The sequence below is a fragment of the Entelurus aequoreus genome, linkage group LG16 (genome assembly GCF_033978785.1).
Source record: "Entelurus aequoreus isolate RoL-2023_Sb linkage group LG16, RoL_Eaeq_v1.1, whole genome shotgun sequence".
Taxonomy (NCBI): domain Eukaryota; kingdom Metazoa; phylum Chordata; class Actinopteri; order Syngnathiformes; family Syngnathidae; genus Entelurus; species Entelurus aequoreus.
This window is the reverse complement of record NC_084746.1, coordinates 32,884,161-32,909,645: the sequence shown is the minus strand read 5'-3', so window position 1 is coordinate 32,909,645 and position 25,485 is coordinate 32,884,161. Positions and strand designations below refer to the sequence as shown.

At 39.8% G+C, this 25,485-nt stretch overlaps 1 protein-coding gene and 1 long non-coding RNA gene across 4 annotated transcripts in view; one reads left to right on the top strand and one right to left on the bottom strand.

Annotated features, from left to right (window-relative positions):
- The window catches only part of kctd1 (potassium channel tetramerization domain containing 1), a 58,790-nt gene extending 54,330 nt beyond the window's left edge, over positions 1-4,460 (top strand). Inside the window, exon 5 of one of the 2 annotated variants that reach the window (XM_062022673.1) lies at positions 3,925-4,460. In XM_062022673.1, coding sequence (XP_061878657.1) covers positions 3,925-4,086 — 162 coding nt within the window. In that variant the 3' untranslated portion in view covers positions 4,087-4,460. The remainder of the gene's footprint in view (positions 1-3,924) is intronic. The other variant, XM_062022672.1, reaches the window with a different exon arrangement.
- LOC133630860 (uncharacterized) overlaps positions 1-11,372 on the bottom strand; it is a 25,943-nt gene extending 14,571 nt beyond the window's left edge. Inside the window, exons 1-2 of one of the 2 annotated variants that reach the window (XR_009821353.1) lie at positions 11,233-11,372; positions 10,833-10,896 (exon numbers count right to left, since the gene is read on the bottom strand). This is a non-coding gene — a long non-coding RNA (uncharacterized LOC133630860). The remainder of the gene's footprint in view (positions 1-10,832; positions 10,897-11,232) is intronic. The other variant, XR_009821352.1, reaches the window with a different exon arrangement.
- Between the last annotated feature and the right edge of the window lie 14,113 nt (positions 11,373-25,485).

The window sequence follows — 25,485 nt, the reverse complement described above, 5'->3', positions numbered from 1 at the left end:
ATACCTTGCATGGGGTCCTGTATGGGGCGCCGGCAGGGGATTCCATAGTCTTGCTGGGGGACTTCAACGCGCACTTGGGCAATGACAGTGATACTTGGACTGGCGTGATTGGGAGGAACGGTCTCCCTGATCTGAACCTGAGTGGTGGATTGTTATTGGACTTCTGTGCTAGTCACGGACTTGCGATAACAAACACCATGTTCAAGCATAAGGATGCTCATAGGTGTACCTGGTACCAGAGCACCCTAGGCCAAAGATCAATGATCGATTTTGTAATCGTATCAGCTGATCTGAGGCCGTATGTTTTGGACACTCGGGTGAAGAGAGGGGCTGAACTGTCAACTGATCACCATCTGGTGGTGAGTTGGGTTAGATGGCGGGGGAAACCTCTGGACAGACCTGGCAAACCCAAGCGTGTAGTGCGGGTGAACTGGGAACGTTTGGAGGAGTCCTCTGTTCGGAAGGACTTCAACTCCCACCTCCGGCGGGACTTCTCTGCCATCCCTGTGGAGGTTGGGGACATTGAACAGGAATGGGCAATGTTCAAAGCCTCTATTGCTAAAGCTGCAGATGCGAGCTGTGGCCAGAAGGTCTTAGGTGCCTCAAGGGGCGGTAACCCTCGAACACCCTGGTGGACAGTGGTGGTCAGGGAAGCCGTCCGACTGAAGAAGGAGTCCTACCGGGGTATGTTATCCCGGGGGACTCCGGAGGCAGTTGCAAGGTACCGACGGGCCCGAAGGGCAGCGGCCGTGGCTGTGGACGAGGCTAAGCAGAGGGTGTGGGAGCAGTTCGGGGAATCCATGGAGAAGGACTATCGGGCGGCACCAAAGCTGTTCTGGAAGACCATACGGCACCTCAGGAGGGGGAAGCAGGGAACCATCCAAGCTGTGTACGGCAAGGATGGGACTTTGCTGACTTCAAGTGAGGAAGTCGTGGGGCGTTGGAAAGAGCACTTTGAGGAACTCCTGAACCCAAATACATCAGACACACCCTCCCTGATAGGAGCAGGGCCTGAGGATGATGGGGGATCGACGTCGATCTCTCGGAGTGAAGTCACTGAGGTAGTTAGACAACTCCACAGTGGCAAAGCTCCGGGGGTTGACGAGATCCGTCCAGAAATGCTGAAGGCTCTGGGTGTTGATGGGCTGTCTTGGTTGATACGCCTTTTCAACATTGCGTGGAAGTCTGGGACAGTGCCGAGGGAGTGGCAGACTGGGGTGGTGGTTCCCCTTTTCAAAAAGGGGGACCAGAGGGTGTGTGCTAATTACAGGGGTATCACACTACTCAGCCTCCCTGGGAAAGTTTACGCCAAGGTACTGGAAAGGAGGGTCCGGCCGATAGTCGAACCTCAGATTCAAGAGGAGCAATGTGGATTCCGTCCTGGTCGTGGAACAACTGACCAACTCTTTACGCTTGCGGGAATCCTGGAGAGGGCCTGGGAGTATGCCTATCCAGTCTACATGTGTTTTGTGGATTTGGAGAAGGCATATGACCGCGTCCCTCGGGAGATCTTGTGGGAGGTGCTGAGGGAGTACGGAGTGAGGGGAACCCTGTTGAGGGCCATGCAATCTCTGTACAACCAAAGCGAGAGTTGTGTCCGGGTGCTTGGATGTAAGTCGGATCCGTTTCCAGTGGGGGTTGGTCTCCGCCAGGGCTGCGCTCTGTCACCTATCCTGTTTGTGATTTTCATGGACAGGGTTTCTAGGCGGAGTCGTGGCCATGGCGGAGAGGGTATACGTCTCGGGGGGCTAAAGGTTGCGTCACTGCTGTTTGCAGATGATGTGGTCCTGATGGCACCTTCGGTTCGTGAACTTCAGCTCTCACTGGATCGGTTCGCAGCCGAGTGTTCAGCGGCTGGAATGAGGATCAGCATCTCCAAATCTGAGGCCATGGTTCTCAGCAGGAAACCGATGGTTTGTACAGTCCGGGTAGGGGACAGGACTCTGTCCCAGGTGGAGGAGTTTAAGTATCTCGGGGTCTTGTTCACGAGTGAGGGAAAGATGGAGAAGGAAATCAGCCGGAGAATCGGAGCAGCTGGGGCAGTATTGCAGTCTCTCTGCCGCACTGTTGTGACGAAACGGGAGCTGAGCCAGAAGGCAAAGCTCTCGGTCTACCGAGCTATCTACATTCCTACTCTCACCTATGGTCATGAAGTGTGGGTAATGACCGAAAGAATAAGATCGCGGATACAAGCGGCCGAAATGAGTTTCCTCAGAAGGGTGGCTGGCATCTCCCTTAGAGATAGGGTGAGAAGTGCAGTCACCCGAGAGAGACTCGGAGTAGAGCCGCTGCTCCTTCGCTTGGAAAGGAGCCAGCTTAGGTGGTTCGGGCATCTCGTGCGGATGCCTCACGAGCGTCTCCCTAGGGAGGTCCTCGTTGCACGTCCCACTGGGAGGAGGCCCCGCGGCAGGCCAAGGACCAGATGGGGGGATTACATCTCCTCTCTGGCCTGGGAACGCTTCGGGATTCCCCAGGAGGAAGTCGCAAATGTTGCTCTGGAGAGGGAAGTCTGGGGGTCTCTGCTGGAGCTGTTGTCCCCGCGACCCGATTCCGGATAAGCGGTTGAAGATGGATGGATGGATGGAGTCTATTCTTGTTCTTAGAAATGAAGGCTATTCCACAAAATTGTTTGGGTGACCCCAAACTTTTGAACGGTAGTGTATATATACACACACACACACACACACACACACACACACACACACACACACACACACACACACACACACACACACACACACGTATATACATATACAGTATGTATGTATGTTCTCTGGAGTGATGAATCACGCTTTTCCGTCTGGCAATCTGATGGACGAGTCTGGGTTTGGAGGTTGCCAGGAGAACGGTACATTTCGGACTGCATTGTGCCGAGTGTGAAATTAGGTGCAGGAGGAATTATGGTGTGGGGTTGTTTTTCAGGAGTTGGGCTTGGCCCCTTAGTTCCAGTGAAAGGAACTTTAAATGCTCCAGGATACCAAAACATTTTGGACAATTCCATGCTCCCAACCTTTTGGGAACAGTTTGGAGCGGGTCCCTTCCTCTTCCAACATGACTGTGCACCAGTGCACAAAGCAAGGTCCATAAAGACATGGATGACCTTGACTGGCCTACAGAGTCCAGACCTGAACCCGATAGAACACCTTTGGGATTAATTATAACGGAGACTGAGAGCCAAGCCTTCTCGACCAACATCAGTGTGTGACCTCACCAATGTGCTTTTGGAAGAATGGTTGAAAATTCCTATAAACACACTCTGCAACCTTGTGGACAGCCAGAAGAGTTGAAGCTGTAATAGCTGCAAAAGGTGGACCGACATCATATTGAACCCTATAGAACCTTTATTTAACCAGATAAGAAAACCCATTGAGATCACGATCTCTTTCACAAGGGTGACCTGGCCAAGAGGTCAACAGCACATGTCACAGAGCAGTTTCAAAAATATTCCATTCCTAACCCTATGGGTTAGGAATGGGATGACACTTCAAGTTCATATGTGAGTCAAGGCAGGTGGCCAAATACTTTTGGCAATATAGTGTGTGTGTGTGTATTAATTTTAAAAAACACATATTTTCAAACAAATGCAATTTCATATTCATATTTATATGTTATATTATTTATAAACACAAACATGTTTGAAGGTTTTAAATTTGACAGCCTCAACACACATACAGTATCACAGACAACTGGAACATGCCCTGTGGTATACACTGTGGTTCTCTACGACCATAAATTCAAAGTAATTAATAGCCAAGTTTACAGGTTTGATATAAATCCAATCTGCCTCCTGAGGACCAAAGTGGAATTACAAGACCAAGCTATTTACTGTTTATATGCCTATTGGGCTGCACTACTGTGGTCGTCTACAGTCGTCCATATCAAGACTGGACGACATTCCTAATGAAAACATGTTTCCTCTCTCAGGTTCTGGAGCGCCTGCAGCAGCGAGGCTTCGAGATTGCCGGCTCTTGCGGCGGAGGCGTGGACTCCTCCCAATTCAGCGAGTACGTTCTGAGGCGGGAACTGAGGAGGTCGAGTCAGCGAGGGCCCAATTCTAATAGGATAAAGCAAGAGCAGCTGGACTAAAGACCCCCCCTCTCTGTGCTGGACTTTTCCTTGGACTCTTCACTTTTTCTCTTCATTTTTTATTTTTTTGGTTTTCTTCTTGTCGATGTTTTGGTTTTCTTATATAAGAACCATCTTAGAGAATTAAATGAAAAAAAAAAATTGATGCCAACATTTTTTAATATAGAGATCGAGGGGACATTTGTGATTGTCTTGCCCATTAACACAATTGAGAAAGATTTATATATGTTGTATCCCTAAATAAAGTTTGTTTTAAAACTTAGCCTACATTAGGTTGAATATGGTTTGTAACGGTGGAGCAATGAGTGGCAGGGCATCAAACATGTCACCCGTCACTGCGCTTTGTCGCCTCGCTGGCACGGTGGTTAAGTGTGTGATTATGGCTCGCTGTGGAAAGGTCACCGATGTGTTGCTTACAGTGCCGAATGTCTCAGTTGTCACCAACAATTAGCATCCATTTTCACACTATGTTGAATAATGTGAGACCAATGAAGGGTTTTGCTTTAATATTTATTTTTAGTGGTGCAAAGATACAGTTGCACATTTTAATCTAAAGACTAAGTATGATTTATTTTGGGGGTGTCCAAACTTAAAAAACAAAAGTAAGAACATGGGGTCGGCTATATTGATAATCATGCCTTACTTGGCATGTTTACTTAGTAGTAATACATATTGTTCAAATAAGTTATCTCTTTTAATTTAATTGAAACATTCATCTAAATCAGACCAGGGCAAAATAAGGGCCACCTGCGGCTCGTTCTGATTTTCAATTCGTTCTACATCCATGTAGAATGATCGTAACAATTCACATTTTGTGTTAACACGTAAAACTGGTATCTAAACATGGTGTAGCTCCTCTCCTCCAAATGCAAGTGCTTCTACAGCAGGAATATAAATTATGTATTCCTACAAAATACAAAATCTGGCAAGACACTTAACGCACTGCAGGTATTTATTTAAATTGTCATTAAAAAGCATGTTCATGTCCTTTTTGTGCTGAGCCGTTTAAAAAAGCATACTGTTTAAAATGTTTTTTTAGACCTTAAACATCAAAACTGTCGCCGCCATTATGATGTGCATTGCTGTTTTTAAATGACCGTAAGTCTTGAATTATAGAAAGTATTTAAATGGTCGAAATGTGCGCTTTTGAGTGTCACGGGTTATTACGGTAATCTATGTCACAGCAGATCAGACCAGGAACAAAGCAGAGTGGGCGGGGTTTGTTTTCAGAGCAGCCAGCCCCAAACGCATGTGTCCGAAACAGATGCGGAAACAGATTTTTACGTGTCAATATACCATTGTCAGTGTTTACTACACTTGGCCTTCATATTTTTGCTGTTTTTTAAATTTTTGTTGTGTTTTGCAAAAGATACACAACTATTGAGCAGCTGGTCTGACAAGTAAAAGAAGAGCGACGTTCATATGTTGTTAATATTCACTGTTTTTAGGGTTAGTGTATATTGTAAATCCCACTTTCTTTTTTTTAACGTACATTGTGGGTGTCCCATTCAGTAAAAAAACTGTAAAATTCCATTCCGTGTTTTTTTAGGTGGTCTGTCATAACTTTTTTAGAACTCTATCATTGTGACTTTTGGTATTAGTGTTCCTGAAAAAACAGGACCCAAACACACATACTGTACAGCAGATTTTTACAGCTAAATGTGTATATATACTTTATACACACATACACATTGGCCCCCCAGACACATTTTTTTCTCTCAATGTGGCCCGAGTCAAAATATTTGTCCGGCTCTGATCAAAATTAAATAAAATTTGTATTTATATTTTATATATTTAGTTAATTAAATGAACAATAAATATTACTTTTTTTTTTTAACCATGGCCCAAGTCCACCTTTGGCGTTTTTTAATGTATTGGAAAAAAAATAATTGCCCCTTTGGACACTCCTGATTGAATCGCTCATAGGCAACTTTTACTTATTAGCGCCCCCTTCCTTCCCTTCAGGTCAATCATGAGTATTACACCATCACAATCAGAACGCTTTAAGTGTGGCTTTCTTGTTTGCTTTTAAGATGGCGCAAATTGCTAAGTAACTGCAGTGTTTCCCATAAACTGCCAAGATACCTGTGGCGGTGGGGGCGTGGCTATGGGCGTGGTCACCATGACATCATCGAGTAATTTGCATAATTTACTACAATGATATGATTTTCTCTAAAAAGGCTCAAAAAATGTTTACTTACTAATTAATAACAGTTTTGTTTTAAACTTCCATCCATCCATCCATCCATTTTACAACATAATTACAACACTTTATGTACATATTTATATACAGATTTGAACAATAAGTTATTCAGTGAAATATATTTATTAATTGTGGTTCTTAAAAAAAATATATCTTATAACATTTAAAGCTAAAATGACTCTTAAAGCTCTGCCCCTTTAATTAGTGCATACTAAATAATTTAACTTTAGCCTACTACTACAACCATATTATTTACCAGCAACATAAAGTGAAACAGAGGCAGAGGTGTCCTGCCACAGTCAGTAACAAATAAACAGAAAACAGTAGTGATCAAATACAAATAAGGCAACAAGAGAAGTATCCTACACTTCTCTTTTGTAAAGTAAATCTGAACAGCCTATATGGGCATCTACATCAACTATATGATTTGCCTGAGAAGCTGGACAGGACAAAAAAATAAATAAAGAAAAAAATTAATACAAAAAAAAAAAAAAGTTTAATTTTTATTTGTGGCGGACGTAATTCTTTTGTGGCGGGCCGCCACAAATAAATGAATGTGTGGGAAACACTGAACTGCTAAGTTCTTCCAAATGTGCACATTTTGATATCTGGAATAAGTATTTCTAAAGCGACGGACCCGACCTATGAAAAAAAAAGAGGAATGTAGCTACAAACAAGCAAAATAAAGTTAATGTCAAGTTGTCATGGTGTGTGTTTGTACGTTGCCGCGGGCGAGCATCTGCATTTTTGCAGCATCACAAAGATCTTTGCACTTTTGATAGTATCCTCGTTCTTTCTTTGAAGAAGCAAAACCAAGTTTACCCAGGCAGATGTTGAGTACCTCGGAGGATCCACGGCTGCTTTGCATCGGGGGGTGGTGGTGATGGCGGGGGCTTCTTTACTTAGTTATAATGAACAGAGCCGACTTCTCCACGCAAGTCCTGTCAGTTGTGCTTCCACACATCCCCCACGGGGCCCAAAAATCCAAAGTGAAATCTCACACAGAGTTCCTGTCATCTTGTCTTCATCCCTTTTGGCAGAATCGCTATTTTCTGTGGCTATCTAGGCTTGATGTTGCTACATGTCTCCCTTTCAGGCCTCCTCTGCCCCAGATTCTCTTGTTGTTGTTGTTGTTGACTGCAGGTGCAGCAGTATGTGGTGCCGCGCGGCATCGCTTTGCTTCCATTATGCCATTCAAAGCCACTGGTCGTAGCCGACTGAGCAGGTATGGTAAGAGCATATCCAACTCGATTTAATGTACATAATGGATGAGAGGAAGTTGTGAGACTGACATTTCAAACAGAAAGACTCCGGCAGGGTAGCAATAGCTACTTGCATCAAGCCATTTTGCGGACCCGATTTATTTGTTATTAGTTTAAAGATTGTTTGCCGAGTGTTTTGTTGTTTTACTAGAAATATCAGTTCACTTATTTTTATAAGGGCTGTCAATATCGATGTGTATTTCTAGTCTTGTCATCCTCGTTCGGACAGAAGGGCGACACGGCGGTGCGGCTGGATCAAAAGAGACATCGGAGACGCTTTACTGAACAAAAAGTTGCTTTATTACAAGCAAGCGTCATTATACAGAACTGCAGTTCCTTGGAGGAGGTCAGGTCAAGAAAATGATGCACTCCTAACTTGGAGAAGCCAAACCATCAGTTTTTATATTCCTTCTTCCTGTCTCTGGGTGTGTAAGTCAGGAGAGCGCATCCTGACCATAAAAGGAGATGTTCGTGTGTAAGTGTCTGGAAAACAACTGCTTTAAGTCATAACTCAAATGCTGGCATTGAGTTAGTCTTTTCTTAAGGATAGGGTTATCACTTTTGCATTCCAAAATCCCAATTAGAGCCTCTTTTCCTACGAGAAGTGATCCAATCCACCTGCAAATATATCAACTAAGGGGCCTTATCTTATTATGTGCTCAAACTGAAATACCACTATTTAATTAAACTTGGTGGTTCGCCTTCTCCAAGTTGGATGTAAATCTTCACCATAAGCAAAATATGATATAAGTTAATTAATTCACTTCAATATCTAATCATGATTAATTGCAGTTTGTTCATAGTTAACTCAAAATTATTATTATCACAGATAGATATAATTTTTCATCATTATTAAGTGTACCCAAGACTAGGCCTGGACAATTATTTTTCCTCGGTGGGCCAAATTTAGAGAAAAAAATGTGTCTGGGGGCCGGTATATCTATTTTTAGGAAGACTAATACAAAACCTCACAATAATGTCTGATTGAATGCTAAAAACGTTATGACAGACCACCTTAAAAAACAGAATGGAATTTACATTTTTTTTACTGAATGAGACACCCAGAATGTACATGAAAATGAAGAATGTGGGATTTACAATATTAACAATGAACGATAAAACACTGAATATTGACAACAAATGAACGTCACACCCCCTCTCGATCGACATATTTTACAATCAAGCGAAACGCAACAAAAATGCAACAAACAGTGAAATATAAACGCGAAGTGTAAACAAAAAAACCCACCTACAATCTGATATACTGCACATCATAATGGTGGCTATATTTTCGATCTTAAAGATCTAAAAAAAATATTTGGGAATGTCCGGCGGGCCAGATTGCAAAGCTTAACGGCCCCCGGGCCTTAATTTGCCCAGGTCTGCCCAAGACAGATCATTTGCAATGTTTTATTGCCATGACTAGACAATAAGTTTGCTTTAATTAAACATTGTTTTTTAAACAGCTCAGCACAAAAATGACACAAAACAATGTTAATGACAATTTTGTAGGAATACAGAATTTATATTCCTGCTGTAGAAGCACTTGCATTCAGAGGAGAGGAGCTACACCATGTTTAGATACCAGTTTCACGCAATTTGTTTGCTTTAATTAAATGCTTTTTTTAAACATCGTGCTTTTTTAAACAGCTCAGCACAACAACAACAAAAACAAACTTAAAGACAATTTAAATAAATACCTGTAGTGCTTTAGTGTCTTGCCAGATTTTGAATTATTTAGGAATACAAAATGTATATTCCTGCTGTAGAAGCACTTTCATTCAGAGGAGAGGAGCTACACCATGTTTAGATACCAGTTTCACACAATTAGTTTGCTTCAATTAAATGTTTTTTTTTTTTAAACACTATGCTTTTTTAAACAGCTCAGCACAAAAAGGACATAAACACGCTTTTAATAAAAATTTAAATAAATACCTGCAGTGCGTTAGTGTCTTGTCAGATTTAGTATTTTGTAGGAATACATACATTATATACTTGCTGTAGAATCACTTGCATTCAGAGGAGAGGAGCTATATCATGTTTAGATACCAGTTTCACACAATTAGTTTGCTTTAATTTTAGGCGTTAATCAAACTGTTTCTTTAAACTTTATGCTTTTTTAAACAGCTCAGCACAAAAAGGACATAAACACGCGTATAATGACAATTCAAATAAATACCTGTAGTCTGTTAAGTGTCTTGCCAGATTTTGTATTTTGTAGGAATGCAGAATTTATATTCCTGCTTTAGAAGCACTTGCATTCAGAGAAGAGGCGCTAACCATGTTTAGTTACCAGTTTCAAACAATTTGTTTTATTTTAACTAAATGTTTTTTTAAAAATATTATGCTTTTTTAAACATCTCAGCACAAAAAGGACATATACACGCTTTTAATGACAATGTAAATAAATACCTGCAGTGCGTTAGTGTCTTGCCAGATTTTGTATTTTGTAGGAATACAGAATTTATATTCCTGCTGTAGAAGCACTTGCATTCGAAGGAGAGGAGCTACACCATGTTTAGATACCAGTTTCACACGTTAACAACACAAGATGTGTATTGTTACCATCATGATTTGATTGTTAAAGATGTTTGGTAATGTAATCTGTAATATATTTACCCGAATAAATGCGTCTGATATTCTTTACACTACATGTTTCACAAGTTGATGGTATTCATATCTCTGCATGACAATGTTTTACCTTCTCTATATATTGATAACATGCAATATTTAGCATGCTAAACATTCTGTAATTGCTGACTATCAATCAGAACAGGTTATAAACTAATTTACATTGTATTTCAATAAATATCACAGATTACATTACAAAAAAAAAGGTAAGATCATTTTTGATGCGGATTTCATACCGATTGCGCGTTTTGAAGACATAAAAGTCTTTGACAAAAAATGACTCTAGACTTCCTGCTTATTGTCTTTCTTTTCTGCTGGGCTTTTATTCCTTTTTAGTAACACAATTAGTTTAAAAGGAATTTATATTTAACGCATTATTATCGCAATGACTTTGACAACCCTCAATTTTATGTACCATCATTTCCGCACTATATGTCGCTAATGTTTTCTCAAGCTTTATACAATGGAGCGGCTAATTTATGGATTTTTCAGGTTTCACAACCTCCACGTTCTGCCAATAAATTTTGCCTTGTCACTTCAGACCAGTGATATTCCTGAACCGGTCACGGTGGACCAATTAAATTGTTCATTTTAAATCAAACACACTCACACAATCATTCAATCAGCCATTTAGCACATTGCGCACTCACCCTCGTCATGAAGAACACGCGACAAAATGCGCACAAGGCAGCCACACAGCCAAAGACGACCAACCTGGCCATGGAAAAAGGGAAACAGCCACTGCATGGAATGGTAATCCACCACCAGTAACGGGCCCCGTAAGGCTGTGAAGCAACACGCCGAAGAGGAAATAGGGAAAATAAGAGCGCAGGGCAGGAAAAAGAACTAAAACACAAGAACATGACAAGGTCAAATGATGACAAAGAAATTTACACGAAAATGTTGTCATATTACGAGAGAAAATGTGTAATGTTGAGAGAAAAACAGTTACAAGAATGTAAAAAAACTTTCAAGAAAAACAGTGCAGTTTTACCAAAAGTTGCAAAGTTGTGAGAATACAATGTAAATATGTTACAGTCATGATCTCACCTGATGGTTATTCTTACTTCCTGCATTTCGTATTGTTTCCCATCCAGCACTCTTATTTTCTGTCCCACTTCCGAGTTGCCTCCATTTACCGCAACTCCTTCAGTTTGAGCGCTGGCTCCCTCACCTGTTCCTGGTTAGCAATCAGGACTCACCTGTCCCTGATAATCAGGGTGCTTCTTATGCCACTCCCTTGACAGGGTTGGATCATTGGCACTGTTCTGCTTTGCTAGTTGTGCTGTACACTCCCGAGACCCGCTTACCCGTTGTGCCAACCCTGCTTCTGTTCTTCATGCACTGTCCCTAATAAAGAGGCCTCTTACCTGCACTTAGCATGCCGTCTTTGTATTCTAGGGTCCAGACTAGGGTTGTACGGTATACCAGTACTAGTATAGTATCATGTAGTGATGGGTTGATGAGGCGTCATGAAGCGTTTCGACACATTGCAAAACTGTATTGATACTGTGTCGATACTCTGTCACTAAATACTGACATCTGCTGGACATTAAAAATCCCTACAGACAACCTATGGACCGACTCAACTGACACTGATTTTATGACGTAGTATATACAATAATATAAACCAAGTCATTGTATTTCATTTAGGATTATTTCATATCTTAATTTGAATAAAAATATATTTTTATCTTTTTTAGATACAGTCAATAAATAATGTGAACATGTATCGTGACTAGGATGGTAGAAGGTGAGGATTGAACCCCAGTAACCAGTAACCAGCAACCCTCCAATTGCTGGCACGGCCACTCTACCAACTTCGCCACGCCGTCATTCCTGAAACTTTCCCTAGTAAGAGCATTCCATGATTAATATCAATAAATTAACATTAATAATAAATGACAGAAACATAAGCACACGTATGACTGAGGAGTCATAGTGTAACTTTGTGTGGTGTTTGAGTTGTCCGACTTTTTGTGTGGCCGTAAACGCACCAGTGGCTTAGTGGTATGTGTGTTGTTGACGAACACCGTTAGGGCCGCTTGTTGTCACTGTCACTCAAAGTTGCATTTCATCATCATCATTCATCATCATCATTTCTTTTTATTCCTTTCATGAAAATGCATATATACAAGCCATATAAAGTTGACACTTTCGTTGTTTTTTTGTTTCTTATACATTTCCATGATCAGAAAGGAGCAGATGGAAGAATACTATTCTTATATTTATCTGCCCCCTTTTTAACACAAATTCTTTAGATGACTTTATCACTGTTCCCTCCACCAACACCCGAACTCTAAAATACTTTTTCGTTTAAGCATTTTCAAAATGACACGTCCAATCAAAATCAAAAATCAGTTTGATATAATTCCAGTTGTCTCTTTTTGTAACTCTTTTTAAATTCAAAAATATTCTTGCAACTTTTTAAGTCTTTGTCTAGAGAATTCCATGCTTTCACACCAGCAACAGACAAGCACATTTGCTTCAAATTTGTTCGCACTCTTGGATGTTTAAAATCATACGGCCTTCTGTGGTTCCCATCTTCAGACGTGAACACAAATAACTTTTGTAAGTCCTTCGGAAGAACTTTATTTCTAGCTTTGAACATCACTAATAGAGTATGCAATTCTACAATGTCTCCTAGTTTTAATAATCCTGACCCAATGAAGAGTGGATTTGTGTGGTCTCTATATCCTACTGTACAAATTATACGAATTGCTCTTTTCTGTGAAAGAAATAAAGGCATTATGTTGCTGTGATATGTATTTCCCCATATTTCTGCACAATAATTGAAATAAGGTAGAATAATTGAGCAATATAACATTGTCATTGTGTTATACGGGAAACTGTATATAACCTTGTTCAAAATAAATAAGCTTTTAGATACCTTATTTTTCACATGCAATATATGAGCTTTCCATGTCAACTTTTCATCTAAGATGACCCCAGGAAATCTGATTTCAGACACCTTCTCAATTTTCACATTGTTTATGGATAAACTAACTTCTATCTTTCTTTTATTACTGAATACCATAAATTTAGTCTTTTCCAAGTTTAAAGATAATTTATTTACATCAAACCACAATTTTAGTTTAACCATTTCCTCTTCAATATTATCGGCTAAGATTTTCAAGTCATCTCCTGAATAGTATAAATTTGTATCGTCTGCGAATAATATGTACTGTAAAATTTTCGAAACCTCACAAATATCATTTATGTATAAAATAAAAAGTTTGGGTCCTAAAATCGAACCTTGTGGAATTCCACATTCAATATTCCTACATTCTGACCTATTATCATCGATCTCAACATATTGCTGTCGTTGTTGTAAATAGCTGGTTAGCCAGTCCAGTGCAACTCCTCTAACTCCATAAGTACATCATTTAGAAATGAGAATTTGATGATCTATAGTGTCAAATGCCTTCTTTAAATCAATGAACACTCCTATTGTGTATTTATTTTGATCAATTGCAGTTGTAATCTCTTCAATAATGTTCATGATGGCCAAGCTCGTAGACCTATTTGATCGAAATCCATACTGACTTTCATTTAATAATTTATGTTTTTCAATAAAGCAGTCTAATTTATTGACAAACAGTTTTTCAAGCACTTTTGAAAATTGAGATAGGAGAGATACTGGTCTATAATTACCAAATGTATGTTTATCTCCGGTTTTAAATAAAGGTATGACCTTAGCTGTTTTCATACTGTCTGGGAAAACTACTTTAAAAGAAAAATTAATTATATAATGTAATGGTTTAATGATGCAATCAATTGTGTTTTTTATTATTTTCATGTCAATACCCTCATTGTCTGTTGAGGTCTTGTTTTTTAGTTTATAAACCACAGATAATATTTCATTTTCAGTCACTTCACTAAGAAACATTGACTGCATAACCCTATTTTCCCTTTTCCAGACACCCCCTGATTGATCATTAGCTCTTGGTATTTTGTTTGCTAAGCTAGGTCCTACATTTACAAAGAATTGATTTAATTCATTGACAATTTCATCTTTGTTTTCAATTAACATATTATCTTTTTTTAAAATATCTAGATAGTTCTGTTCGCCTTGTCCTATTCCCTATTACTTTATTCAAAATATTCCATGTAGCCTTTATGTTATTTTTATTTTCATGCAACATTCTTTTGTAATATTCCCTTTTTGCTTGTCTCAATATATTGGTCAACTTGTTTTTGTAGTTCTTATAGCGTTTTTCAGCATTCTCTGTTCTTGATTTGATAAACTCCTTATAAAGTCTATTTTTCTTTTTACATGCATTTTTCAAACTGTTTATCATCCAAGGTGCATTATTTTGCCTTTGTTTAGATGTGCATGGAACCTCAGGACAATGCTTGTTATATAGAGTAGTATAATGTTTAAGAAAAGAATCATAGGCAGTGTTTATGTCGTCTGTGTACACCTCTTTCCACTCTTGTTTTAATAGGTCATTCCTGAAGTTGTTAATATGATTGACACTTCTTTTCCTCTTAAGTATTTGATGATATGTTCTTTTAGGTAATTGATAGTCAAATATTGCAAATATAGGCAGATGATCACTTATGTCATTTATCACTAACCCAGTAGTGATGTGAATCCCTAAAACATTTGTAAAGATATTGTCTATTAAGGTTGCACTAGTTGTGGTTATTCTGCTAGGCTTTGTAATTAATGGGTACAGCCCTTTTTCATATAATATCTCTAAAAAATCTGAGGTTTGTTTATGTGAATCTACCTTTAGAAGATCAATAATATAATCTCCACAAATTACTATAGTCCTATTTTTATTTAGACCATTAATCATTTCCTCTAATTTATCCATGAAGGTTTCCACTTTTGATCCTGGTTTTCTATATACACATGCAACAACAATGTTTCTGTTTTGTTCTAATTCTATCTCAACAGCTACACACTTCATTAAATCATTTATGGCCATTGTCATACATTTAACTGGTCTGCATTTTAGTTCATTATATATATAGAGGGCCACCCCTCCTCCAGTCCTATTGTCTCTGCTAGTGACATACAGATCATAGTCCTTTAATTTCAGATCAACCTCCTTGCCTTTCTTTATCCATGTTTCCGATAAAGCAATTACCTTAAATCTACCTTTAAGTGACTCCAAAACCTTTTTGATTTTAGAAAAGTGTTTTGGTAGACTTCTACAATTAAAATGAATCAAAGAAAATGTATTTTCTATGCCTGCGTCATCAAGTTATTCCTCAGTATAATATTGGCAAGAATCTTTGATATGCTTAAATATATGAGTCTCTGGATCCACTTCATTATCAAAATCAAATGTGCCTCTAGAGTCTCTGGATGAGTCTAGATGAGTCTCTGGATCCACTTCATTCTCAAAATTAAATGTGCCACTTTCTGTATAATCAACACTTGAAAGGGCTTCAGTCTTGAAAGAAAGAGTCATGAGTTCCTTACAGGAGATCCAATAATCAAGCAAAAAAGTAGAAAAAGAAAAAAGAAAAATGCACTCACTATTTTCATTTGTACTGATCCAGGTCTTTCAATGTTCTCATCACAATCACTCTGGCTTGTTCTGGTGGTCCGTTTGTCCGGATGAAAACTTTTCCATTCCTGGTCCAGGTCGATTGGATTTTGTTTTGCTTTTTGAGGATCCGGCCTGTCCAAGCAATTTCCGCATTTTTCTTTGTCAGGTGCTCATTTAGATAAACTCCAGTGCCTTTAAGTTTTTTAGCTGCCTTCAGAATTTCCACCTTGTGCTTTCTATTTGCAAACTTGATGATGACTTTAGGCTTGTTTTTTTTGTCCTTACTTGGAAGAATGTGACATGCTGATATGTGCTGACTCTCCAGAGGAATAGGTTTACTCTTCATGAAGCGTACCACTTGTTGCTCCAAGGTGTCAAGCTCCTCAGATGGTGCATCCTCACCATGCTGGTCATCAGGTGGGCCAGCAACCCGGGCATAACTCCGATGCCTGGTCTCCAGGCCGGTGACCACAAGGTCATCAGCTCTGGAATACTGTTCCAAGTCATCCACCCTTTGTTGTAGGAGCTCAATCCGTTCATTCTTGTGTTGGATGATAGCCTTTAGCTGCCTGAGCTCCTTCATGAGGCCTGTCAGTTTCCTCTGTTGTTCCACCACTTCACTGATTTCCCTTGACATAAAGTTTAGGGAATCTTTAATTCCCGCCATTTCAGCTGCTAACTTTGCGTTGGTAGTCATTGTTCTTCGAGCAATCCTGACTTTTGTTGGATGTCAGTGCATTTTGATGATTTTAGTGAATTTCATTAGGCCTTTCAGCAGAGAGAAACAGTTGCAGCCATCTTGCTCAAAAGCCACGCCCCTCCAGTCCTGTAATTTTACCCCGTGGAGGATGAAGATGACAGAATGGAGCAGAACGCCAAAACCTTGGAAAAGACTGCATACTGCATTTCAAAATTACACAGAATAAATGTGTTTATTTTGTTTAGAATTCAGATGGGTTTGATTTGGTGCGCGGCATATATTTGCTGTGCGGCGCAGCCGAGGAAGCTTGAGCAGTGCGCAATTGCGCAGGCGCGCACCTTAGAGGGAATGTTGCTCACAGGGCACAGAGGAGGCGTCAGTGCGATACAGTTCGCATATCGGTCACGTGACCAAAGCAGCTCATGATCCGTCACGTGACTTTCTAAAAGCAATACGCACCGATGCGTCTGTGTTGCCGGACCCATCACTAGTATCTTGGTACTAATGAATAAAAAAATGGTACTATACTCTGTTTGAAAAGAACCGGTTCCCCATTTTTAAAAAAAAATTTTAACCGGCATGACGGCGCGTCGTCAAGTCATGACATTACTGGTTTTACGAGCAGAGGAGCATGTTCTGCAGCGCACAATTACGGAGTACTTACAAGCAGACACAGTGTAAAGACAGAAACAGACGCATTTTGGCCTAAAAACTAAAGATAAAGGTGAAGCTATAACACTGAAACGCCCTCAGGAAGAGGTGCTTTAAAGGCCTACTGAAACCCACTACTACCGACCACGCAGTCTGATAGTTTATACATCAATGATGAAATCTTAACATTGCAACACATGCCAATACGGCCGGGTTAACTTATAAAGTGCAATTTTAAATTTCCCGCTAAACTTCCGGTTGAAAACGTCTTTGTGTGATGACGTATGCGAGTGACGTCACTAGTTAAACGGAAGTATTGGTACACCTTTGAATCCAATACAAAAAAGCTCTGTTTTCATCTCAAAATTCCACAGTATTCTGGACATCTGTGTTGGTGAATCTTTTGCAATTTGTTTAATGAACAATGAAGACTGCAAAGAAGAAAGTTGTAGGTGGGATCGGTGTATTAGCGGCTGGCTGCAGCAACACAACCAGGAGGACTTTGACTTGGATAGCAGACGCGCTAGCCGACGCTAGCCGCCAACCGCACGGATGATCGGGTGAAGTCCTTCGTCGCTCCGTCGATTGCTGGAACGCAGGTGAACACGGGTGTTGATGAGCAGATGAGGGCTGGCTGGCGTAGGTGGAGCGCCAATGTTTTTATCATAGCTCTGTGAGGTCCGGTTGCTAAGTTAGCTTCAATGGCGTCGTTAGCAACAGCATTGGACGGTATAGCTCGGTTGGTAGAGCGGCCGTGCCAGCAACTTGAGGGTTGCAGGTTCGATCCCCGCTTCAGCCATCCTAGTCACTGCCGTTGTGTCCTTGGGCAAGACACTTTACCCACCTGCTCCCAGTGCCACCCACACTGGTTTAAATGTAACTTAGATATTGGGTTTCAAAATGTAAAGCGCTTTGAGTCACTTGAGAAAAAGCGCTATATAAATGTAATTCACTTCACTTCACTTCACATTGTTAATCTTCGCCAAGCTGGAAAGCATTAACTGTGTAGTTACATGTCCAGGGTTTAATAGTATTGTTGATTTTTTGTCTATTTTTCCAGTCAGGGGTTTATTTCTTTTGTTTATATCTGCATTTAAGCACGATGCTATCACGTTAGCCCCGTAGCTAAAGTTTTTCGGCGATGTATTGTCGTGGAGATAAAAGTCACTGTGAATGTCCATTTCGCGTTCTCGACTCTCATTTTCAAGAGGATATAGTATCCGAGGTAGTTTAAAATACAAATCCGTGATCCACAATAGAAAAAGGAGAAAGTGTGGAATCCAATGAACCCTTGTACCTAAGTTACGGTCAGAGCGAAAAAAGATACGTCCTGCACTGCACTATAGTCCTTCATTTTCACTTTCCTCATCCACAAATCTTTCATCCTCGCTCAAATTAATGGGGTAATCGTCGCGTTCTCGGTCCGAATCTCTCTCGCTGCTGGTGTAAACAATAGGGAAATGTGAGCAGCACTCCAGCTTGTGACGTCACGCTACTTCTGGTAGAGGCAAGGCTTTTTTTACAAGCGACCAAAAGTTGCGAACTTTATCGTCGATGTTCTCTACTAAATCCTTTCAGCAAAAATATGGCAATATCGCGAAATGATCAAGTATGACACATAGAATGGATCTGCTATCCCCGTTTAAATAAAAAAATGTCATTTCAGTAGGCCTTTAAGACATGGCTAGCTAGCAGCTAACATCCATCCGCAGAAAAATGTATGTTTCTTACAAGTATCATCCCTGCAGGACGAGGAATAGCTAAACATGCTTCACTACACACAGTAGGAGGATACAATAGCTCACCGGCGTCACCGCTAACAAAAGATAGCGCTCCTGAATGTAAACAAATGCCATGGGTGGATCTACACCCGACATCCACTGTAATGATACCAAGTACAATAGCGTTATCTAGTCGATACTACCAGGATTACATCTATATTTTTTATCGACACAAAATCTTTTTTCCTTTTAAAAAAATTCATATTATGTTTATAAACTCAGGAAATACGTCCCTGGACACATGAGAACTTAAAATAGGACCAATGTATGATCCTGTAACTACTTGGTAGCGGATTGATGCCTAAATTTGTAGTATCATCCAAAACTAATGTAAAGTATCCAAACAACAGCAGAATAAGTGATTATTACATTTTAACAGAAGTGTAGATAGAACATGTTGAAACGGAAAATAAGCAGATATTAACAGTGAATGAACAAGTAGATTAGTAATTTTGACAAAATAATAGAATGATAAATGACACAATATGTTATTGCATATGTCAGCAGACTAATTAGGAGACTTTGTTTGCTTACTTACTACTAAAAGACAAGTTGTCTAGTATGTTCACTAATTTATTTAAGGATAAACTTGCAATAAGAAACATATGTTTAACGCACCCTGAGATTTTTTGTTAAAATAAAGCCAATAATGCCATTTTTTTGGGGGTCCCCTATATTTAGAAAAGTATCGAAATACATTTTGGTACCGATACCGGTTCCAAAATATTGGTATCGGGACAACCCTAATCCAGACAAACAGTAGAACATGACAGTTACGAAAAAAAAAAAAAAAAAGCCAGAATATTCTGAAAGAGAAAAAGACTTGTTGAATTAGAAGAAAAAAGTTGGAGTAATCTCATAAAAATTTACGAAAATAAAATGTAATTTTAAGATGAGAAGGTCCTAATGTGAAGAGTCAGTCAAGAAAAAGTTATCATTATCATTATCCCCGAAAATGTTTTTAAACAGTAACGTTAGCTCTGAGGCTGGCTCTAACTGGCTTGTCCACATACTGCATGTTACTCCCTCCGAGGTCTCAATCAAGGCTCAAGTTGTTCGTTTTTCTCACACAAACATTCATTTCAGCCACGCCTTCTTCTCCTTAACAACGATGCCAAAACAACGCCAAAATAATGCCGTCAGAACTAATAAATAAGAAAAACAGAACTTACAATTAGTCTGACATCAAATAAAAGAAAACACATTAATGTCACATACATTATAAGAAAGAATCATACCTCATTGGCCTCACAAACTCCGAGGGAATAAAGTTTATTTTCAAGCCGAGACTCCATTAACGACCTCTTAAATCATGTTTGCTGTATCATGTTGCTTCCCTTATTCCGTCACAGATTAATTGTCCCCCAAACAATGTGACCAAACCGGAACAAAAAATATGTTCCCCTCCAATATACATGGCTTTTGTAACAAAAATAAAGTTAACATATACTTGCATGAATTAACCAAAGGAAATACATTTTTAATCACATTATAGGTAAATATGAACTTATATTTATACATCGTATTTATTTATTCTAACCAACTATGAAATTACATAACATATTACTTTGTATATACAATGTGCTTCTGTCAGCAGCTACACTGTATATTAGGGGTGTGGGAAAAAATCGATTCGGATTCGAATCGCTATTCTCACGTTGTGCGATTCAGAATCAATTCTCATTTTTAAAAAAATCGATTTTTTATTTATTTATTTTCTTTTTCTTTTTTTTTGTTTCTTTTTTTGTTTTGTTTTTAATTAATCAATCCAACAAAACAATACACAGCAATATCATAACAATGCAATCCAATTCCAAAACCAAACCCGACCCAGCAACACTCAGAACTGCAATAAACAGAGCAACTGACAGGAGACACAAACACGACACAGAACAAACCAAAAGTAGTAAAACAAAAATGAATATTATCAACAACAGTATCAATATTAGTTACAATTTCAACATAGCAGTGATTAAAAATCCCTCATTGACATTATCATTAGACATTTATAAAAAATTTTTTAAAAAAGAACAATAGTGTCACAGTGGCTTACACTTGCATCGCATCTCATAAGCTTGACAACACACTGTGTCCAATATTTTCACAAAGATAAAATAAGTCATATTTTTGGTTCATTTAATAGTTAAAACAAATTTACATTATTGCAATCAGTTGATAAAACATTGTCCTTTACAATTATAAAAGCTTTTTACAAAAATCTACTACTCTTCCTGCATGTCAGCAGACTGGGGTAGATCCTGCTGAAATCTTATGCATTGAATGAATAGAGAATCGTTTTGAATCGGGAAAATATTGTTTTTGAATCGAGAATCGCGTTGAATCGAAAAAAATCGATTTTGAATCGAATAGTGACCCCAAGAATCGCTATTGAATCGAATCGTGGGACACCCAAAGATTTGCAGCCCTACTGTATATCTATGTCAGCAAAGACATTTGCCCAGCCTACCGCAAGAATGCAGCTGGGATAGGCTCCAGCACCCCAAGCGGTAGAAAATAAATGGATGGATGGATAGAAACTACTCGTACTTGTAATAGATTTGTTCTACAATTATGACATAATGTTGCTTTAAAATGGGATGAGAATCAGCACCTCCAAGTCCGAATCCATGGTTCTCGCCCGGAAAAGGGTGGAGTGCCATCTCCGGGTTGGGGAGGAGACCCTGCCCCAAGTGGAGGAGTTCAAGTACCTCGGAGTCTTGTTCACGAGTGAGGGAAGAGTGGATCGTGAGATCGACAGGCGGATCGGTGCTGCGTCTTCAGTAATGCGGACGCTGTATCGATCCGTTGTGGTGAAGAAGGAGCTAAGCCGGAAGGCAAAGCTCTCAATTTACCGGTCAATCTACGTTCCCATCCTCACCTATGGTCATGAGCTTTGGGTCATGACCGAAAGGACAAGATCACAGGTACAAGCGGCCGAAATGAGTTTCCTCCGCCGGGTGGCGGGGCTCTCTCTTACAGATAGGGTGAGGAGCTCTGCCATCCGGGGGGAGCTCAAAGTAAAGCCGCTGCTTCTCCACATCGAGAGGAGCCAGATGAGGTGGTTCGGGCATCTGGTCAGGATGCCACCCGAACGCCTCCCTAGGGAGGTGTTTAGGGCACGTCCAACCGGTAGGAGGCCACGGGGAAGACCCAGGACACGTTGGGAAGACTATGTCTCCTGGCTGGCCTGGACGAAGTGGCTGGGGAGAGGAAAGTCTGGGCTTCCCTGCTTAGGCTGCTGCCCCCGCGACCCGACCTCGGATAAGCGGAAGAAGATGGATGGATGGATGGATGGATGGATGGATGGGTGGATGGGTTGCTTTAAAATCACTGTCAATTGCCTACCATGGCCTATGCAACTTTGTGGTCTCACTCATTTTTGTAAAGGATTCCAACAAACCTGCAGTGTGTTTTGTGCTGTGTCTCTCTGATGCTTCTTTTTAGTCATCGCTGCATCACAGCAGCGCCTGCAGAAAGAGACTGCGGTCATCACTGCCTCACTTTCCCCTCCCCAGTGCATTAGGGTCAATGGATGGAGCCATCATTACTGGCCACTCCAAGAGATGATAGTTTGCTACACCCTGTCATTTTCTTGTTCTGTGTTGATCTGTAGTGGAACACTCTGCACTGTGGATGCTACCTTTATTGAAAAAGACCCCCGAGGCCATTTTACGCCAGCGTGATAATTATAAATGTAACCCATGGCGAAAAAGCAAAACACAACTCCCACATCTCTCCTGTGCCGTTTCGCTCTCTCCTTTCCTTTTCCTTTCCCCACCCACCCTTCTGTCTTCCCCCCTGCCTCAGCCTGGGGAGCTGATTTCAAATTTTCAAAGATATCTCACAGTCGACGCAGTAGAGATTGAAGGCTCAGAAATACTTTTATTTGATTATAATGGCCACATATTTTAAAGTCATTATTTCAAGCGGTGGAATTAGTTCGTCTGTGGGATGAATGCCAGTCTTCAGGCTTGAAATGTTGTACAAATTGACGAGTTTGTTGAAATAATACACGGTGTGTGTACTTTTAGGAATATTGAAACTGTTGCATGTAGGATTTATACTCCAAAACCCATAACCAGTAAAGTTGGCACATTGTGTAAATCGTAAATAAAAACAGAATACAATGATTTGCAAATTCTTTTCAACTTATATTCAATTGAATGGACTGCAAAAACAAGATATTTAATGTTCGAACTGAGAAACTTTTTTTTTTTTTTGCAAATAATCATTAACTTAGAATTTAATGGCAGCAACACATTGCAAAAAAGTTGTCACAGAGGCATTTTTACCACTGTGTTACATGGCCTTTCCTTTTAACAACACTCAGTAAATGTTTGGGAACTGAGGAGACCAATTTTTGAAGCTTTTCAGGTGGAATTATTTCCCATTCTTGCTTGATGTACAGCTTAAGTTGTTTAACAATCTGGGGTCTCGGTTGTGGTATTTTAGGCTTCATAATGCGCCACACATTTTCAATGGGAGACAGGTCTGGACTACAGGCAGGCCAGTCTAGTACCCGTACTCTTTTACTACGAAGCCATGCGTTTGTAACACGTGCAGAATGTGGCTTGGCATTGTCTTGCTGAAATAAGCAGGGGCGTCCATGATATCGTTGCTTGGATGGCAACATATGTTGCTCCAAAACCTGTACGTACCTTCCAGCATTCCAGTGCCTTCACAGATGTGTAAGTTACCCATGCCTTGGGCACTAATACACTCCCATACCATCACCGATGCTGGCTTTTGAACTTTGCGCCTATAACAATCCGGATGGTTCTTTTCCTCTTTGGTCTGGAGTAGACAACATCCACAGTTTCCAAAAACTATTTTAAATGTGGACTCGTCAGACCACAGAACACTTTTCCATTTTGCATCAGTCCATCTTAGAGGAGCTAAGGCCCAGCGAAGCCGGCGGCGTTTCTGGGTGTTGTTGATAAATGGCTTTCGCTTTGTGTAGTAGAGCTTTAACTTGCACTTACAGACGTAGCGACAAACTGTAGTTACTGACAGTGGTTTTCTGAAGTGTTCCTGAAGTGTTCCTGAGCCCATGTGGCGATATCCTTTACACACTGATGTCGGTTTTTGAGGCAGTACCGCCTGAGGGATCATAGGTCATGGGCATTGCTGCTTACGTGGAGTGATTTCTCCAGATTCTCTGAACCTTTTGATGATATTACGGACCGTAGATGGTGAAATCCCTAAATTCCTTGCAAGAGCTCGTTGAGAAATGTTGTTCTTAAACTTTTCCAGTTCGAACATTAAATATCTTGTCTTTGCAGTCTATTCAATTGAATATAAGTTGGAAAACATTTGCAAAGCATTGTATTCTGTTTTTATTTACGATTTACACCACATGCCAACTTCACTGGTTTTGAGGTTTGTATTACAGCCCCTCTAATGTGGCCCAGTTCAGATACGTACAAAGTATTACGTATACACCAAAAAGTTAAAAAAAAGAACATTTGAAATAAAAAGTTGTAAATATACAAGTTTAATGTTTCATTGCTACGAGTAGGAATTTGTGAAGTTGTGAGAATTAAGTTGTAAAGTTACGAGAATGACAGTTTGTTCTATTCAGAGAAAACATTAACAATAACCAATTGAGAACCAGCCTCCTTTGCAGGTAAACATGACTTTAGTGTCAAAAATGACATAGTGCAACTGGTAAGTGCACATGCAGGGAACATTGAAACAAGAACCAATCACCGAGCCCTGACTGGAGGGCGGGGCAGGCATAAATAGCAGCCAGCTGATTGACAACAGGTGTGGCCAGGCTGCTAATCAGCGGCAGAAGCGGGGAAATTGCGCTCAGGGAGACGAGCAGGAAAAGGAAACAAACATAAGAGCGCTACACAGGAAATAAATACAAACCAAGGAAACACAACCAGACGCGAAGTGACAGATCGTCACAACTAAAACGGCAACTTTTAAAAAGGGGTCTGAAAATAAACATTTAAAAAAATTTAACAGCAGTCAGACATACATCCCTTCATATTCTCTACTGCTCACTAGTGTTACCATATCTGAGCTACTGTGTAGAAATATGGGGAAATAATTACAAAAGTACACTTCATTCATTAACGGTGTTACAAAAAAGATCAGTTAGAATAATACATAATGTTGGATATAGAGAACATACAAACCCTTTATTTATTGAATCAAAAATACTGAAATTCCACGACGATTATGCACAAAGCAAACTATAACCTGCTACCCAGGAATATACAACAATTCTTCTCAAAAAAAGAGGAGAAATATAATCTTAGAGAAAAACGTAATTTAAAACATTTGTTTGCACGTACAACACTTAAGACCTTCAGTATACCAGTATGTGGAATTAAATTATGGAATGGATTAAGCAAAGCAATCAAACAATGTACTAATATGATACACTTCAAGAAACTCTTCAAACTTAAAGTGTTTACAAAGTACAAAGAAGAAGAACCATGACAAACATTCTCAATTTATTTCATCCATCCATTCATTCATTCTTAAAGTAATCTTACTTATCTCATCATATGAAATATGACTTACTTCACCAATTATTATTATTAAATTCTTACTATTATTTATTTATTTATTTTTATTGTGATTACTTATGGAGTTTATTGTGAAAAAATTGTGAACAGGAAGTGAACAAAAAGTTTTGCAACTGTTATGT